The 19,406-nt window shown below is 47.7% G+C and overlaps 1 protein-coding gene across 1 annotated transcript in view; it reads right to left on the bottom strand.

Moving 5' to 3' along the window:
* Window positions 1-19,406, bottom strand: part of LOC139263974 (macrophage mannose receptor 1-like) — a 367,543-nt gene that overhangs the window by 31,613 nt on the left and 316,524 nt on the right. The window contains exons 23-25 of the mRNA XM_070880074.1: window positions 19,027-19,132; window positions 18,081-18,313; window positions 4,601-4,766 (exon numbers count right to left, since the gene is read on the bottom strand). Of these exons, the coding sequence (XP_070736175.1) occupies window positions 4,601-4,766; window positions 18,081-18,313; window positions 19,027-19,132 (505 nt within the window). The remainder of the gene's footprint in view (window positions 1-4,600; window positions 4,767-18,080; window positions 18,314-19,026; window positions 19,133-19,406) is intronic.

The following is a 19,406-nucleotide window of genomic DNA, read 5'->3' as shown; positions in this document are numbered from 1 at the left end:
GAAACATAGAAAATAGGTGCAGGAGTAGGACATCCGGCCCTTCGAGCCTGCATCACCATTCAATAAGATCATGGCTGATCATTCCTTCAGTACCCCGTTCCTGCTTTCTCTCTTGATCCCTTTAACCACAAGGGCCATATCTAACTCCCTCTTGAATATATCCAATGAACTGGCATCAATAACTTTCTACGGGAGGAAATTCCATAGGTTAACAACTCTCTGAATGAAGAAGTTCCTCCTCATCTCAGTCCTAAATGGCTTACCCCTTATCCTAAGACTATGTCCTCTGGTTCTGGACTTCCTCAACATCGGGAACATTCTTCCTGCATCTAACCTGTCCAGTCCCGTCAGAATTTTATACGTTTCTATGAGATCCCCTCTCATCCTTCTAAACTCCAATGTATAAAGGCCCAATTGCTCTAGTCTCTCCTCATATGTCAGTCCTGCGATCACAGGAATCAGTCTGGTGAACCTCCGCTGCACTCCCTCAATAGCAAAAACATCCTTCCTCAGATTAGGAAATCAAAACTAACACAATATTCCAGGTGGGGCCTCACCAAGGCCCTGTACAACTGCAGTAAGACTTTCCTGCTCCTATACTCAAATCCCCTTGCTATGAAGGCCAACATACCATTTGCTTTCTTCACCGCCTGCTGTACCTGCAAGCCAACCTTCAATGACTGATGAATCATGACACCCAGGTCTCATTGCACCTCCCCTTTTCCAAATCTTCTGCCATTCAGATAATATTCTGTCTTCAAGTTTTTGCCTCCAAAGTGGATAACCTCACATTTATCCACATTATACTGCATCTGCCATGTATTTGCCCATTCCCCTAACCTGTCCAAGTCACCCTGCAACCTTTTAGCGTCCTCCTCATAGCTCACACCGCCACCCAGTTTAGTGTCATCTGCAAACTTGGAGATATTACACTCAATTCCATCATCCAAATCATTAATATATATTGTAAAGAGCTGGGGTCCCAGCACTGAGCCCTCCGCTAGTCACTGCCTGCCATTCTGAAAAGGACCCATTAATCACAACTCTCTGCTTACTGTCTGCCAACCAGTTTTCTATCCACGTCAGTACATTACCCCCAATACCATGTGCTTTGATTTTGCACACCAATCTCTTGCGTGGGACCTTGTCAAAAGCCTTTTGAAAGTCCAAATACACCACATCCACTGGTTCTCCCCTGTCTACTCTACTAGTTACATCCTCAAAAAATTCCAGATTTGTCAAGCATGATTTCCCCTTCATAAATCCATGCTGACTTGGACCTATCCTTTCACTGCTTTCCAAATGTGCTGCTATTTCATCCTTAATGAATGATTCCAACATTATCCCCACTACTGATGTCAGGCTAACTTGTCTATGATTACCCGTTTTCTCTCTCCCTCCTTTTTTAAAAAGTGGTGTTACATTAACAACCCTCCAGTCCATAGGAACTGATCCGTAGTCGATAGACTGTTGGAAAATTATCACCAATGCATCCACTATTTCTTGGGCCACTTCCTTAAGTACTCTAGGATGTAGACTATCAGGTCCTGGGGATTTATCGGCCTTCAATCCCGTCAATTTCCCTAACACAATTTCCCGCCTAATAAGGATATCCTTCAGTTCCTCCTTCTCACTAGACCTTCGGACCCCTAGTACATCGGGAAGGTTATTTGTGTCTTCCTTTGTAAAGACAGAACCAAAGTACTTGTTCAATTGGTTTGCCATTTCTTTGTTCCCCATTATAAATTCACCCGAATCCGACTGCAAGGGACCAACATTTGTCTTCACTAATCTTTTTCTCTTCACATATCTATAGAAGCTTTTGCAGTCATTTTTTATGTTTCCGCCAAGCTTCCTCTCGTACTCTATTTTCCCCCTCTTAATTAAACCCTTTGTCCTCCTCTGCTGTATTCTAAATTTCTCCCAGTCCTCTGGCTTGCTACTTTTTCTGGCTAATTTGCATGCCTCTTCCTTCGATTGAACACTATCCTTAAATTCCCTTGTTAGCCATGGTTGAGCTACCTTCCCCGTTTTATTTTTACTCCAGACAGGGATGTACAATTGCTGAAGTTCATCCATGTGCTCTTTAAAGGTTTGCCATTGCCTATCCACCGTCAATCCTTTAACTGTCATTTGCCAGTCTAATCTCGCCAAATCGCGCCTCATACCATCAAAGTTACCTTTCCTTAAGTTCAGGACCCTAGTTTCTGAATTAACTTTGTCACTCTCCATCTTAATAAAGAATTCTACCATATTATGGTCACTCTTCCCCATGGGGCCTCGCACAACAAGATTGCTAATTAGTCCCTTCTCATTACACATCATCCAGTCTAGGATGGCCAGCTCTCTGGTTGGTTCCTCGACATATTGGTTTAGAAAACCATCCCTAATACACTCCAGGAAATCCTCTTCCACCGCATTGCTACCAGTTAGGTTAGCCCAATCAATATGTAGATTAAAGTTGCCCATGTTTACTGCTGTACCTTTATTGCTCACATCCCTTATTTCTTGTTTGATGCTGTCCCCAACCTCACTACTACTATTTGGTGGCCTGTACACAACTCCCACTTGCGTTTTCTGCCCTTTGGTATTCCACATCATCCAAGCTAATGTCCTTCCTTACAATTGCATTAATTTCCTCTTTAACCAGCAATGCCACCCCGCCTCCTTTTCCTTTCTGTCTGTCCTTCCTAAATGCTGAATACCCCTGGATGTTGATGGCTGAATGAGTCATTGTACGATTGCTGTGCTGCAGTCCTGGAGTGGCGAAGGGGAGTCAGCAGACAAGAGCAGGGTAGCCCTTGTCTCCAAGGAGTCAGCCACAACCTTGGGTTGGGTCAGCAAACATGCCTGCCACACCGATTTACCACAGGATGAAAGCATCGTGGTTGCTGCCAAGATACCAGTCAACTGCAATAATTTTGCGGTGGTCACACACCAGCTGGGCATTGAGGGCGTGGAACCCCTTCCAGTTATGGAAGATCTCGGGATTGATCTGTGATGTCGTCAATGCGACATTGGTGCAGTCTATGGCGCCCTGAACCTTGGGGAAGCCCGCAATCCTGACGAATCCGGTCTGCCGCTCCAACTGCTTCTCCCTGCTCATAGGAAAGGATATGTAGTCCCTCCTCCTCTTATACAGAGCATCTGTCACCTGATGGATGGAGCTATGTGCGACAGACTGTGAAATGTTGGAAATGTCTGCTGTTGCAGCTTGAAAAGATCCAGTCGCATAGAAATTGAGGGTGACGGTGACCTTTGATGCGACTGACAGAGCTGTCCTCAACCTTGTTTGAAGCTGCAGAAGATTGCACAGCTCCATGACGACAACCTTGCGGAATCACAGTCTCCGGAGACACTGGTCTATGTAAGAGAACTGCTGTCTGTAGACACTTTGATAATAGGGCCTTCTGCCACCACGTCTATGTTGGCGTCTTCCTGTGACAACTGTCTCATTGCCTTCTTCCTCCTGCTGTTGTTGGTCCTCACCCTCTGCAGCCTGGTGCTGGCAAACATAGGCCTCCTGTGCATGCTGCCTCCTCTCCTTCTGGGCCACTATGTGGTGCTGGGGGTTTGCGTACCTGACCCTCCTCCTGACGACAGGTCCTTCTTGAGGTCTTTCCTGGGACACTTCTCTGGTTTCAGCTTGGTCACCATCTCCATGGCCTTCTGCATCTTCCTCAGCAATGTGTGCTGCATCCCTTGCCCGCTGCCTCTCCAACCCTAGGAGCCGGCACCGCAGGAGGCATTCTGCTGCCAGTACTGACCCCATTTAGTAATCCTCCTCAAGCCCAGCCTCCTCACTTAGCGCTCTCTCTTGCAGAGTATGAAGAGCCTGGCCCATTATTCCTCAATTCCGGTGTCAAGAAGGCAACTGTCATTGATTAAAACCGTCCAAAATAATCTGGCCTACAAGAATGGTGGGAGATTACTGAGCCTTTAAATGCTCCTGACGGTCTTCAGCAAGCAGTGTGTACCAACTCAAAAACCTGTCGTTGGCACCTACAGTCGGCCAGAAGACGATTTAAGGGGAATTTAGCTTCCGAGGCGGGTCTGAGGCGGTACGTGCTCCGATGACGTCATTGGCAATGCATACGCGGGAGCGGGACGGAGGTGGGCGGAGCTGGATGGATACCTACGCCGCCGGAAATATCCATCAGGGCAATGCCGCAAGCATCGGTCAATCTGCCGCGACTCGGTAACCATTACTCTCCGGCCCATGGCCACCACTTTCAGGCAGATACGGGCCTTATAGAAAGGGGAAATTTTGCCCCCCCACCACCAACTTGGCTACCACGGAGGCTCTTTAATGCCTAAAGTATCCGAGGAAAATCGCTCCCACAGTTTATCATGACCCATGTTTTGGAACTATGTGCTGATGGAAACTGTAATGCTGAAATTAAAAGCAATGAAATTTATCTTTTCTCTGCAGGTGTTATCTGTTCCCTTTATTAGTGTGCATAAACTGTGACTGTTATGCAAACATGTGGAAACTAGCTTGGGTTGTTAACTTATAATTTTAATGGTATTAAAACCTGATTTTAAAAGTCTGTTTATCACAAAATGTACTGAAATTTATGGTAGGCTAAATGCTTCTTACCAGAAGATTTTTTACAAGCGGCATAATATTCATTGTCGCACTTCGAAGTTTTCCAATGACCATTCAGATCAATGAAGGTACATCCAATATTGTTCTTGGGCTCTCCAACATCCCATTTGGAATAGCGCAGTCTCCACTGGTCAATCCATCGGTACTGTTTTAACGTCTAAAAAGATTTCAGTTGAAAAATATTGCATCAATGTCCACAATCATTTAAATTTATGAGGCTATGAGCTGTGCTCTTTGTACCTTACAACGGTAGCAGTGGCTATCCTTTCTTGATGCTGAATTTGATTCTCAAACACTCAACATAATCCATAGATATCCCTCATTGTTATAGTTTCTCATCCCAGGTATCAACCTGATGAATCTACACTTTCTAGAGCTTTAATGTCCTTTCTATAACTGGGTGCCCAACATCGCATACAGTACTTTATATGTGGACTAACCATTGTCTTGTACAAAATTATCATTACATATGTTCCTTACTCTAAGCCCCTATTTGTAAAACCCAAAATTAGAATGCTTATTTATCAAATGATGAAAGGCAGAAATTCCAACACTTCTTCATGATGAAGTACAAAATTAAATGAAAAGAAAAGACAACTACAGCACATTTTTCATGAATAAGACTGACAATATTAGTTATTTCTCAACACCCTGGAAATTAATTCAATTATTATGTTTTTAGATATTGTAATGTACGCACCTGTGAGTATGCTCACAGGTGTGTAGAGCTGTTGGTTTACTGTCTAAAGTTTAATTTGTTTAAGTTTGTTCGGTTTTAGTGCCCCCCTTTACTCAGGGGGCAGTTAATTAATGTTCTACTTAAAATAGTTGTAGAGCTGTGGGAGTGGCTTAGCCAGTCACATGATGTTCACAATACTCAATAAAACTCCGGCCAGTTTGGTTCGGGGGATCCATGACGAGGCATACGGTTGTAAGCCTGGTGGATGAACTGCTAATGTTTAGTGCAAGTGTTAAACCTTTGCAAATAAACCAACTAGTTCTTAATAGCAATGTGTTGCGATGAATTCTTAAGCAAAGAACCCATGAAGCAAATACATTACAGATATTACAAGTGCAGAAGATAATTATGGTGAGGAAGACCTTTCAATCCATATTAGTTCATCCAACCAGAGGCACCTCACAGTCCCCCCAATTGAAGTGGGTGAATTTCTGCGGGAGTTCTCTCACTTGTCTCTCACAACTTTGGTGAAAGAACTCTGGAAAGCCCGGAGGAACAGTATAAAGACAGTTATGCTATTTTTCCAATTGTTTACTTCTCTTACACCAAAGTTATGGGGGAGGGGGGGTGGGGAGGGGGGGAGGAATTCATTGTCACCTGGAAAGCATTCGGTGTCCTCGTCAACTGCTGTTAACGGCTACCCAAAATGGCCGCTGCGCTAAACAAGGTAAATTGCTGTGGGGGGACATGGTGGTAGGTGGTGCAGCACTAATCTGGCGTTACAAAAGTGATCCGGGACCAATTTGTAGTCCTGGTGTGGCGTTGCTGTTCCCCTATGGTCTGCGTGTGAAGCTGTGGCGCTCGCAATGCATTGTGGGCATTGAGAAGCTCTGGAATTTAAAGGGCCATGTAGATTGAAGCAAGCAAAAATAAAATGCATTGATGCAATACATTTTTCAGCCCTTACTGTCTTTTAACAAATCGATAATAATAATAGTTTTTGTCCATTCTGGGGTAGGGGGTGGGGCCGGCAGCTGGGAGCATGTGGTCCGGACTGAGTGACAGTTGCACCGACCAATGGGCGATCAGGGTCTGCCAGCTCTCCCAAAACACTTCAAAAACTTTTCACATCAATTGCAGCCAGCCACCACTTCAATAAAATAAAAAAAGTCCAAACCCTTCCATACAAGCTTACCTGATTGATGTGTGCGTCCTGTTAATGGCTGCATCTATCACCCGTGTCCTGCCATGCTTAGGACCCAGTGCATCACCTTGCCGCCATTTTATTTTTCAGGGCACTTCCAGCAGCGCAAAGTGGGCGACCAATATGGTGGTAACAGCTGGCACCGCTTCCAGCTGGCGCAAGAGCATGCTGGTGGTTCCAGGTGGCGGTAAGGACATCAATTTCTCACCCATGGAGTATGAGTGGGAGAATATCCATGGAAATTCACCCCTTAATTTTTTCTTAAATGCACTTAAGTCCATTGTTAGTGTTGACCACTATCTGCATAAATCAGATCAGCCATTTTCCCGTTGTTTGAGAAGCAGTGCGAGGATAGTACTACAGTGCTCGATTGTTTGCTAGTGCTGGAGGCACCTCTACCTGCAGAACAGCGAGGCAACTTCGAGGAGGCTAGGCTTGGGGAGGGGTTTGAAATGGGGGCAGTGCTGTCGGGCCAACACCTCCTGCACATTGTGCGTGCAGCCGAGGCACATAGGAGAAGGCAGCATCGGGGGCAACGACTGCAGAGGCAGCGGGCAAGGACCGCAAGTATCACGGCGGCTCAACATGGAGAGGTCCATGGGAGATGGCGACAGAGGGGAAGCCAGAGAGCTATCATAGGAAGGACCTCAGCAAGGGCGGCCCCGAAGGAGGCGAGTGAGCTACACGGACTTCCCCGCACCAGATACTGGACGAGCAGGACAGGAGGCAGCCCGCAGTGGAGGCAATGTTGGGCAGCATCAGCCTGCAGAGGTGGAGGAACCAGCAGACCAGCAGAGAGAAGTCAATGAGGCACAACACAGAGCAAGACGGCTGCACAGATGTGGGGACAGAAGGCCATATCTGTCATGTATTTAACTGTCATTGTAATCCATGTATAAATTGACCTAAGTTGTACACTGTGAGAACATTGACCACTAGGTGGTGAACTTGTGGGAGACACTCCTAACCTGGACTTTCAGGTATAAAAGGGAAAGCTTCACCCACCTTCATCACTTGCGAATAAAGGTTACTGGTCACAGAGTGACCTTCTCTCAAGTGTGGGCCTCGTGTGCATTTATACTGTATAGTAAAGACATATTATTGGCGACGAGAAACTAGGATTTAAACCATGCGAGCATGGTCACGAGCAGCATAGACAAGAGGTACTGTGTTGGTGATGATTGGGACGATTTTATTGAGAGACTACAAAGTTTCGTCACTAAGGAATGGCTGGGGCAGGATTCGGCCGACAAACGCAGGGCTCATCTCCTGGTGGTTTGTGGATCCAGGACATATTCCCTGATGGAGGACCTTCTTGCGCCAGAGAAGCCGGCAGACAAGACTTTTGAAGAGCTCAGTAAGTTGATCGGGGAACACTTTAAACAGGCGAGCAGCATGCACATGGCGGGACACCGGTTTTATACGCACTGGCGGCGAGAAGGGCAAAACGTTCCAGACTTCGTGGCAGACCTCCGGCGACTGGCAAGCCTATGTAAGTTCCCAGATGCATGCAGAGCGGAGATGCTGCAAGACTTTTTTATTGAGGGCATCGGGCACGCTGGGTTTTCAGGAAACTGATTGAGCCAAAGACTTGACCCTGGAAACGCCGGCTTTGATGGCCCAGATCTTTATCTCAGGGGAGGAAGAGACCAGAATGATGTTTGGTTTAAATGCAGCAAATGGACAGGGAGTTAACATTGTTAACGCAGCACACAGTTCTCCAGGCAGACAGGGGCAATCGGACATGCCCGAGCATGTAGTCAAACCCAAAGGGGGAGTTCAACAGAGATAATGGTTAGCTGAACGGCGATTTATGCCATCGCAAGGAACAATGCGGCCAGTAATGGGGCCATCAACACCTGTTAATGGTGCGCTTAAAAACAGTTACAGAGACAGTCAGAGACGATCGACTGGTAATGGACCTTTTGTTTCCAACAACGGCTCATGTTGGAGGTGTGGAGGCAAACACCCAGCCAGAGCTTGCAGGTGTCAGCAATATACCTGCAGAAACTGCAACGTCAGCAGTCACTTGGCGCGTATGTGCAGGAAGCCTGCAGCCAGGTTGATGTACGAGGAGGACAGGGACGATGTAAGCCCTAAGAGGCCAAATGGACACTGGGGGAAATCGCTGGAAGCTGAAGTTCAGCGAGTTCACGTGGAGCACATATACAGTTCATACACCAGGACGCCACCGATAATGATGAAAGTGCTCCTCAATGGCATCCCAGTATCAATGGAGCTAGACACAGGGACCAGCCAGTCCTTGATGAGTATCAAACAGTTTGACAAGTTGTGGGCGTCCAAGGCCAGGAGGCCAAAATTATTGCCAATTGATGCACAGCTACGGACATATACAAAAGAGATCATTCCGGTGCTAGACAGCGCCACGGTAGTCGTGACCCACAAAGATTGAAAGAACAGGTTGCCACTCTGGATTGTCCCGGGGGATAGTTCCGCACTGCTGGGGAGGAGTTGGCTGGCTGTCATGAACTGGAAATGGGGCGATGTCAATGCAATTTCTGCAGTGGAGCGAATATCATGCTCACAGGTCCTGGACAAATTTGACTCATTATTTCAACCCGGCATTGGCACTTTCATGGGACCAAGGTAGTGATTCACATAAACCCGGACACCAGGCCAGTATACCACAAGGCCAGAGCGGTGCCGTACGTGATGCGGGAAAAGATAGAATGCGAATTGGACCGCCTGCTGAGGGAAGGCATCATCTCGCCAATCAAATTCAGTGACTGGGCGAGCCCGATTGTGCCGGTGCTCAAGGCGGATGTGTCGGTCAGGATATGTGGTGATTATAAGGTCATCATCAATCGGGTGTCACTCCAAGACCAGTACCCGCTACCGAGAATGGAGAACTTCTTTGCGACGCTATCCAGTGGCAAACTTTTTTCAAAATTGGACCTGACCTCAGCTTACATGACCCAGGAGCTGGCGAGTGAGTCGAAGAAGCTGACCAGCATCACGATACACAAGGGATTGTTTGAATACAACAGATGTCCGTTTGGAATTCGCTCGGCCACCACGATCTTTCAATGAAATATGGAAAGCCTCCTCAAGTCGATTCCAAGGACAGTGGTTTTTCAAGACGACATCCTCATCACGGGTTGTGATACTGAAGAACACCTCCGCAACCTGGAGCAGGTGTTACGCAGACTGGACCGGGTAGGTGTGTGACTGAAAAAGGCGAAGTGTGTCTTCCTAGCTCCAGAGGTAGAATTCCTGGGGAGGAGGGTAGCAGCAGACCTACTGCGTCCAAAATGGAAGCGATCCAGAGAGCACCCCGACCCCGTAACATTCGTTCCTGGGGCTCCTGAATTATTTTGGTAACTTTCTTCCCAAATTGAGCACGCTGTTAGAGCCGCTACACGTGCTCCTACACAAAGGTCGCGAATGGGTCTGGGGAGACAGCCAGGAAAGGGCTTTTGATAGAGCACGAAATTTGTTATGTTCCAACAATCTGTTAACGCTATATGACCCATGTAAGAAACTCTTTTTAAAGTGCGACGTGTCGTCCCATGGGGTCGGGTGTGTGTTGCAGCATGTCAATGCCAAGAGTCAGTTACAGCTGGTAGCTTATGCCTCCAGAAGTCTGTTCCAGGCAGAACGGGGCTACGGGATGGTAGAAAAGGAAGCGCTGACATGTGTATATGCTGTTAAAAAAATGCACCAGTACCTGTTTGGCAGGAAATTTGAGCCGGAGACAGATCACAAACCCCTAACGTCCCTTTTGGCCGACAACAAGGCCATAAATGCAAATGCATCGGCCCGCATACAGAGGTGGGCACTCATGTTAGCTGCCTATGACCAAACAATTCGACACAGACCGGGCACTGAAAACTGCGCCGATGCACTCAGCAGGCTCCCACTAGCCACCACCGAGGGGGCAACCGAGCATGCTGCTGAGATGGCCATGACTGTTGAAGCTTTCAAAAGCGAAGGCTCACCCGTGACAACCCGTCAGATTAAAGTCTGGACAAATAAAGACCTGCTACTGTCTTTAGTCAAGAAATGTGTCCTGAATGGGGACTGGGCAGCCACGTACGGGGCATGCCCTGAGTAATTCAAACCATTTCACAGGCACAAGGATGAACTCTCGATTCAGGCCGATTGCCTACTGTGGTGAATCCGAGTAGTCATGCCCCAGATGGGCAGAGAGATGTTCATCAGAGAGCTCCACAATGAGCACCTGGGCATTGTCATGATGAAGGCAATTGCCAGGTCACACGTTTGGTGGCCAGGGATAGATGCAGACCTGGAACTTTGTGTTTATAGGTGCAATACGTGTGCCCAGCTGGGCAATGCGCCCAGGGAAGCTCCCCTTAACCCCTGGTCCTGGCCCACCAAGCCATGGTCACGTATCCATGTGGACTACGCAGGTCCTTTCATGGGAAAAATGTTTTTGGTTGTAGTAGACGCCTACTCGAAATGGATCAAGTGTGATATTCGCAATTCAAGCACAATTCAAGTCGAGAAATTGTGTTGGGGAAATTGATGGGATTGAAGGCCGATAAATCCCCAGGGCCTGATGGACTGCATCTCAGAGTACTTAAGGAGGTGGCCTTGGGAATAGCGGATGCATTGACAGTCATTTTCCAACATTCCATTGACTCTGGATCAGTTCCTATCGAGTGGAGAGTAACCAATGTAACCCCACTTTTTAAGAAAGGAGGGAGAGAGAAAACAGGGAATTATAGACCGGTCAGCCTGACCTCAGTAGTGGGTAAAATGATGGAATCAATTATTAAGGATGTCATAGCAGCGCATTTGGAAAGAGATGACATGATATGTCCAAGTCAGCATGGATTTGTGAAAGGGAAATCATGCTTGACAAATCTTCTGGAATTTTTTGAGGATGTTTCCAGTAGAGTGGACAAGGGAGAACCAGCTGATATGGTATATTTGGACTTTCAGAAGGCTTTCGACAAGGTCCCACACAAGAGATTAATGTGCAAAGTTAAAGCACTTGGGATTGGGGGTAGTGTGCTGACATGGATTGAGAACTGGTTGTCAGACAGGAAGCAAAGAGTAGGAGTAAATGGGTACTTTTCAGAAAGGCAGGCAGTGACTAGTGGGGTACCGCAAGGTTCTGTGCTGGGGCCCCAGCTGTTTACACTGTACATTAATTATTTAGATGAGGGGATTAAATGTAGTATCTCCAAATTTGCGGATGACACTAAATTGGGTGGCAATGTGAGCTGCGAGGAGGATGCTATGAGGCTGCAGAGCGACTTGGATAGGTTAGGTGAGTGGGCAAATTCATGGCAGATGAAGTATAATGTGAATAAATGTGAGGTTGTCCACTTTGGTGGTAAAAACAGAGAGACAGACTATTATCTGAATGGTGACAGATTAGGAAAAGGGGAGGTGCAACGAGACCTGGGTGTCATGGTACATCAGTCATTGAAGGTTGGCATGCAGGTACAGCAGGCGGTTAAGAAAGCAAATGGCATGTTGGCCTTCATAGCGAGTGGATTTGAGTACAGGGGCAGGGAGGTGTTGCTACAGTTGTACAGGGCATTGGTGAGGCCACACCTGGAGTATTGTGTACAGTTTTGGTCTCCTAACTTGAGGAAGGACATTCTTGCTATTGAGGGAGTGCAGTGAAGGTTCACCAGACTGATTCCCGGGATGGTGGGACTGACCTATCAAAGACTGGATCAACTGGGTTTGTATTCACTGGAGTTCAGAAGAATGAGAGGACATCTCATAGAAACATTTAAAATTCTGACTGGTTTAGACAGGTTAGATGCAGGAAGAATGTTCCCAATGTTGGGGAAGTCCAGAACCAGGGGTCACAGTCTAAGGATAAGGGGTAAGCCATTTAGGACCGAGATGAGGAGAAACTTCTTCACCCAGAGAGTGGTGAACCTGTGGAATTCTCTACCACAGAAAGTTGTTGAGGCCAATTCACTAAATATATTCAAAAAGGAGTTAGATGAAGTCCTTACTACTAGGGGTATCAAGGGGTATGGCGAGAAAGCAGGAATGGGGTACTGAAGTTGCATGTTCAGCCATGAACTCATTGAATGGCGGTGCAGGCTAGAAGTGCCGAATGGCCCTACTCATGCACCTATTTTCTATGTTTCTATGTTTCTATATCCTCTGCCATGGTAGAAAGTCGACGGGCAATGTTCGCCGCCCATGGTCTACCGGACGTCTTGGTCAGCGACAATGGCCCGTGCTTTACAAGCATTGAATTCCAGGACTTTATGGCAGGAAATGGTATCAACCATGTCAGAACGGCACTGTTCAAACCGGCCTCAAACGGCCAGGCGGAACGAGCAATGCAGATAATCAAACAGGGGATGCTCAGAATCCAAGGGGGTTCCCTACAAAGCCACTCATCACGCCTCCTGTTGGCCAATAGATCCCGACCACACTTGCTCACAGGGGTCCCACCCGCAGAGCTGCTAATGAAAAGGATGCTCAAAACCAGGTTATCGCTTATACACCCCATCATGATAGAAATTGTTGAGAGCATGCGCCAATCACAATGTGACTACCACGACAGGAATGCAAGTGCGTGATGTATTGATGTCAATGACCCTGTCTTTGTCCTCAACTACGCTGCAGGGCCTAAGTGGCTCGCAGGCACTGTGATTGCCAAAGAGGGGAATAGGATTCTGGTAGTTAAACTTACCAATGGACAAATCTGCCACAAACATGTGGATCAAACAAAAAGGAGGTTCAGCAACCCCATAGAAGAAGCATAGGAAGAACACGATGTAGAGTTCACTGCTCCACAGGTGTCCGAACACCGGAGCCAAGCGGAGGACAGCCCAGTCACTGTGGGCAGTCAGGACAGGCCTGAGGCTCCGCAAACAGCAGACACTTAGGCCAGCGCCCAATAACCGGAGCCCCAACTCAGGCGTTCTACAAGGGAGCGTAAACCACCAGAGAGACTTAACCTGTGATCCCAATAAGACTTTGCGGGGGAGGTGATGTCATGTATTTAACTGTCATTGTAACCCATGTAAAAACTGACCTAAGTTGTACACCTTGAGAACATTGACCACTAGATGGTGAACGTGTGGGCGACACTCCTAACCTGGACTTTCAGGTATAAAAGGGGAAGCTCCACCCACCTTCATCACTTCAGTGCTGGCGAATAAAGGTTACTGGTCACAGAGTGACCTTCTCTGAAGTATGGGCCTCATGTGCATTTATACTGTATAGTAAGGACATATTAATATCGACAAAGCGTCTTCCATTACCAATTCTCAGACAGGGATCTGAATGATGATCTGTGCCTGCGCAGACTACGATTCCACAAGGACGTCATGATGGAGCTCTGCAATCTCCTGCAGGCAGACTTGGAGCCGCAAACGCAGGTTGGCACAGCCCTGAGCGTGGCATCCAAGGTTATAATCGTCTTGAACGTTTATGCCACTGGGTCCTTCCAAGTTGCCACTGCAGACATGGGCAGCATCTCGCAGTTTGCAGCCCATACATCGATATGGGAAGTCACAGATGCTTTCTATAGGAGGAGGGCCTATTACATCTCCTTCCCTCAGAGCAGGAACAAGCAGTTTGAGCGGCAGACTAGACATCTGTGCATTGCGGGCTTCCCCAGTGTCTTGGGGGTCATTGATTGCACACATGTCGATCTGAGGGCACCCCAACGCACTCCCAAGCAATTCTGAAACTGCAAGCGATTCCTCTCCCTTAATGTTCAACTGGTTTGCGACCACAACCACAAGATTATGCAAGTGGATGCCCCGTTTCCTGGCAGCAACCATGACTCTTTCATACTGCGGCAGAGCAGTGTGCCAGGCCTCTTCACTGGTCCCAATCAAGATTGTGGCTGGCTCCTTGATGACAAGGGCTACGCACTGGGCACTTGTCTCATGACTCCTCTTCGCAACCCTAGAACTGCTGCACATCTCGCCTATAATGACAGTCTGTCGGCCACCAGGACATCATCGAGCACACTATTGAGATTGTGAAACAGAGGTTCTGTTGCCTGGACCACTCAGGGGGTGTGCTGCAGTAATCGCCTGAGCGCATCTCCATATTCTTGGTGGTGTGCTGCATGCTCCACAAGCTGGCTATCGTGAGGCCGCAACCAATAGAGGACAAGGCAGCAGTGGCACCTGTGGAGGAGGAGGAGAAAGAGGCATAGGGGGAGGATGAGGATGAGGATGAGGAGGAGGAGGAGGAAGAGGAGGAGATGAGGATGTGGAGGAGATATGAAGATGAGGATGAGGAGGATGAGAAGGTTGAGGATGACGATGAAGATGAGGAAGCGGAGGAGGAGGAGGAAGAGGAGGAGGAGGAAGAGGATTAAGAGGATGAGGAGGAGAAGGATGAGGATGAGGAGGTGGATGAGGATGAGGATGAGGAGAATGAGGATGAGGAGAATGAGGAGGAGGAGGAGGGAGGAGGAGGATGAGGATAAGGATGAGGAAGACGAGGAGGAGGAGGAGGGAGGAGGATGAGGATGAGCAGGAAGAGGAGGAGGATGAGGATGAGGAGGAGGAGAATGAGGAGGATGAGGAAGAGGATGAGGAGGGTGAGGGGTTTGACTTATGAGGAAAGGTTGGGCCTCTACTCATTGGCATTCAGAAGAATGAGAGGTAATCTTATTGAAACATATAAGATTATGAGGGGGTTTGACAAGGTGGATGCAGAGAGGATGTTTCCACTGATGGGGGAGACTAGAACTAGAGGTATAATCTTACAATACGAGACAGCCCATTTAAACAGAGATGAGGAGAAATTTATTCTCTTAGAGGGTTGTAAATCTGTGGAATTTGCTGCCTCGGAGAGCTGTGGAAGCTGGGACATTGAATAAATTTAAGTCAAAAATAGACAGTTTCTTGAGCGATAAGGGCATAAGGGGTTATGGGAGCGGGTGGGGAAGTGGAGCTGAGTCCATGATCAGATCAACCATGATCTTATTGAATGGTGGAGCAGGCTCAAGGGGCTGTATGGCCAAATCCTGTTCCTATTTCTTATGTTCTTATGTTCTTATGAGGAGGATGAGGAGGAAGAGGATGAGGATGAGGAGGATAAGAATGATGAGGAGGATGATGAGGATTATGAGGAGGATGAGGAGATGAGGAGGAAGAGGAAGAGGAGGATGAGGAGGATGAGGATGGCGATGATGATGAGGAGGAGGGTGAGGATGAGGAAGAGGATGACAAGAAGGATAAGGATGAGGAGGATGAGGAGGATGAGGATGAGATGAGGAAGAGGAGGAGGAGCAGGATGAGAATGAGGATGAGGAGGATGAGGAGGAGGATGAGCAGGAAGAAGAGGAGAAGGAGGAGGAGGAGGAGGATGACAATGAGGAAGAGGAGGAGGAGGCGAAGGATGAGGAGGATGGGGATGAGAATGAGGAGGATGGTGAGGATGAGGTGAATGAGGAGGAGCAGGATGAGGAGGATAAGGATGAGGAAGAGCATGAGGAGAATGAGAAGGAGGAGGATGAGGAGGTTGAGGATGAGGATCAGGTTAAGGATAAGGAAGAGGATGAGGAGGAGGTGCAGGATGAGGATGAGGAAGAGAATGAGGAGGAGGAGCAGGAAGAGGTGGAGGAGGATGAGGAAGAGACTGAGGAGGAGGAGGATGAGGAGGGAGGAGGAAGAGGAGGAGGAGGAGGGTGACAATGTGGAAGAGGAGGAGGAGGTGAAGGATGAGGATGAGGTGAATGAGGAGGAGGATGAGAATAAGGATGAGGATGATGAGGAGGAGGAGGATATGAGGAAGTAGAGGATAAGGAGGAGGATGAGATGGATGATGAGGATGAGGAGGAAGATCAGGAGGAGGAAGATGAGAAGGAGGAGGAGGAGGAGGAGGAGAATGAGGAGGATGAGGGTGAGGTGGAGGATTAGGTGGAGAAAGAGGATGAGGAAGATGAGGAAGATGAGGAGGATGATGAGGAGGATGAGGATGAGGATGTTGAGGATGAGGATGAGGAAGAGGATGAGGAGGATGATGAGGAGGATCAGGATGACGAAGATGAGGAGATGAGGATGAGGAGGAAGAGGATGATGAAGATGAGGATGAGGATGATGAGGATGAGGAAGAGGATGAGGAGGATGGCGTGGATGAGGAGGAGGAGGTGGATGAGGAGAATGAGGATGAACATGAGGAGGAGGAGAAGGATGAACAGGATGATGAGAATGAGGAGGAGGAGGATGAGGATGAGGCGATGAGGAGCAGGAGGATGAGGAGGATGATGAGGATGAGGAGGAGGATGAGGATGAGCAGGAGGATGAGGATGATGAGGATGAGGATGAGGATGAAGATGAGGAGGATGATGAGAATGAGGTGGATGAGGAGGAGGAGGATGATGAGGAGGATGAGGATGAAGATGAGGAGGATGATGAGAATGAGGTGGATGAGGAGGAGGAGGATGATGATGATGAGGATGAGCAGGAGGAGGCGGATGATGAGGAAGAGGAGGATGAGGATGAGGAAGATGAGCAGGATGAGGAGAAGGATGAGGAGCAGGAGGAGCAGAACACGGGTGAGGAGGATGCGGGTGGCCAACCTTGCAGGTGGCAATGTCACCACCATGCTCCTGTAAGGGAAGCACAAAGCCATCTCATAGCTGCACCCGAGCTTTCCCTTGCCCTTCACCATTCTGAATCCTTTTCGCCAGGTCAACATAACTCCTCTAACAAGTGCTCGTTCTTTTCTACCCTTCAATCAGATTCTTATCCATTTCCAGCGTTTACTCTGAACCCTTACAAACTTCAAATTTGACTTTCATGTGGGTCTTTGTCAAATGCCTTGTGCGAGGTATGGTACAAAGTGCTGGCAGAAATATATGGGGTCAAAATTGCCCACCACTCGAAACGAGGCGCACCAACCATTTTTGATGTGTTCTGGCCGCTCCATGCATTGGGGCGGCCGAACCGTCAAAATTCAGCGAGTGGAGAATTTATTTGGAGCAGGACGGAAGTGGACTCATCATGGGTGTGGAAGTGGGGGTGGGACGGAATATCCGAGGCTGTTAGTCATCGCGCTGGCGCGTCACAACATCTCTCCCCTTCAGTTAAAGGGGAGGGCTGCTGCGAACTCTGCAGCCACTTTAGTGGCAAAAACTGGGCCACCAGGGAGGGTTTCGGCTGGGCCATAATTGTCGGCCTGACATGGCAGTCGGCCGGCAAAAAAAAATAACATGGCAGCCACAGCAGTGTGCCCTCCCCTTTAAGGAAGGCCGAGCCGCCATACCACAGAGACTGTACCAACAGCAAAAGCTGTTATGTGCACCGATCAGCGGCAGGGCAGCTCCCGCGGTGCAATTCCGGGAAAGGGGCAATTTCCCGAGGGGCAATTTCGTGAAGGGGTCCCCGCCAGTCGGTAAGGGGTCGGCGCATGCATGTCACGGTGGGAAAACGGGCGGAGAAGTCCCAGACACCACTCCAAACCTGAGGGTGGGCAATTTCCAAAATGGCGGCCCCTCCACGGCGATTCGGCGACCATTCCGTGCCACCCTGTGGTCGCCACTTTCAGGAGGTCAGAGGCCTTATCAGAAGGGGTAATTTCGGCCCCAATATCTTTAGAAGTGCAGTGCATTTAATACTTTGCTCCAGCTTACACTGTTACCAATTGTTTCTTACCTCATTGCTATTTAATCCAATCCATAGTTTCTCTCCAAGTTTATTAGCTTCTAACATTAAGAAGGCATTCTCAAAGCCATTTCTGATACTGGCAAGCTGGGCACCCTCCGCCTCACAAACCTTACGAGCATCTTGCCATTTCAGTTTGACTGTAATTATTTTGTATGAACTGTTGTCATAAGTAACGTAGCTTGGTGCTGGCAGAGTTGTGGGCCCGAAGGTTAATGCACGATCTGTGGAAGAAATCACATTCTGCACTTGTTATTTCCATTCAGATTTCTATGGATACAGTTTGTTTTTTATGATATCAAGAGGACATTCAATTGATTCAATCCAACCAGAAGATGTTTTAGTAAGCTTAATGGGTATTAACTGAGATGATGAGGCTGATTTTCTGAGCCTACACTGTCAGCAGGGAGCCTTGCCCAATACCAGTGCAAATCCACAATTTTCTCTCCATTGATTTCAATGTACAGAAAATCACGAGCAATGGACCTGTGAATTCTCAATATGTGACACTCGCGAGCAAGGTTACCCTCCATCAGTGCCTCCCCAATTAGTTTTTAAAGTGAGTGTGCTCTAAACAGTAAAACTATTTGTCGAGCAGTTTTTTAATGAAGATACCCCTTGAAATAGTACTTCCATTTCAATATTCCCTCTAATTTTGTTTGGCCCACGCGAAACTGGGGGGAGGTAGCATTAGCACCTACCGCAGAGGAGCTAACCTGCTCATCGCTATCTAGAAAAATAATGGAAGCAACATTCTGAGCTGTGGGGATATCCTGGCATGTACAAGGGTAATGAAGAATCTTAACCTAGACTGAACCTGTCTTAGTAAGCACAGTTTGCTCACTGTCTTTATTATTCAAGCTCGTTTACCAGATATATTTTTAGATTTATAACAACATGCCTTGATATGTCATACAAAAGGCAACCCAGTGCTCACCTTTGTATTTTTGGCATATAAAACCTCTTTTAGAGTCACAGTATTCATCCCTCCAGACTCCAGCATCTTTCCTTGCGTTTACAGTCACGGACACACAGTCAGTTTTCTATATAATAAAAGAAAAACATAAGAGTGACCAGCAGGCACCAGCATGTCCCTGAAAAGTTACCAACTGGAATTAATAATTAAGCGATGATTGTCAGACAATAACTAACTGACAATGTGCCCTGCAGATATCACATCTGTGTGGCAAAATGTCAAACAACTCGTTACGAATCCGGAAAATTTCTTTTTACACAAAGAGTAATAGACATGAAATAAGTTACCAGGGAAACCCAGTGAAGTGGACAGCATGAATGGGTTTAAATACAATCAAAAAT

Source organism: Pristiophorus japonicus, chromosome 5 (assembly GCF_044704955.1).
Source record: "Pristiophorus japonicus isolate sPriJap1 chromosome 5, sPriJap1.hap1, whole genome shotgun sequence".
NCBI lineage: Eukaryota > Metazoa > Chordata > Chondrichthyes > Pristiophoridae > Pristiophorus > Pristiophorus japonicus.
This window is presented reverse-complemented; position numbering and strand designations above follow the sequence as displayed.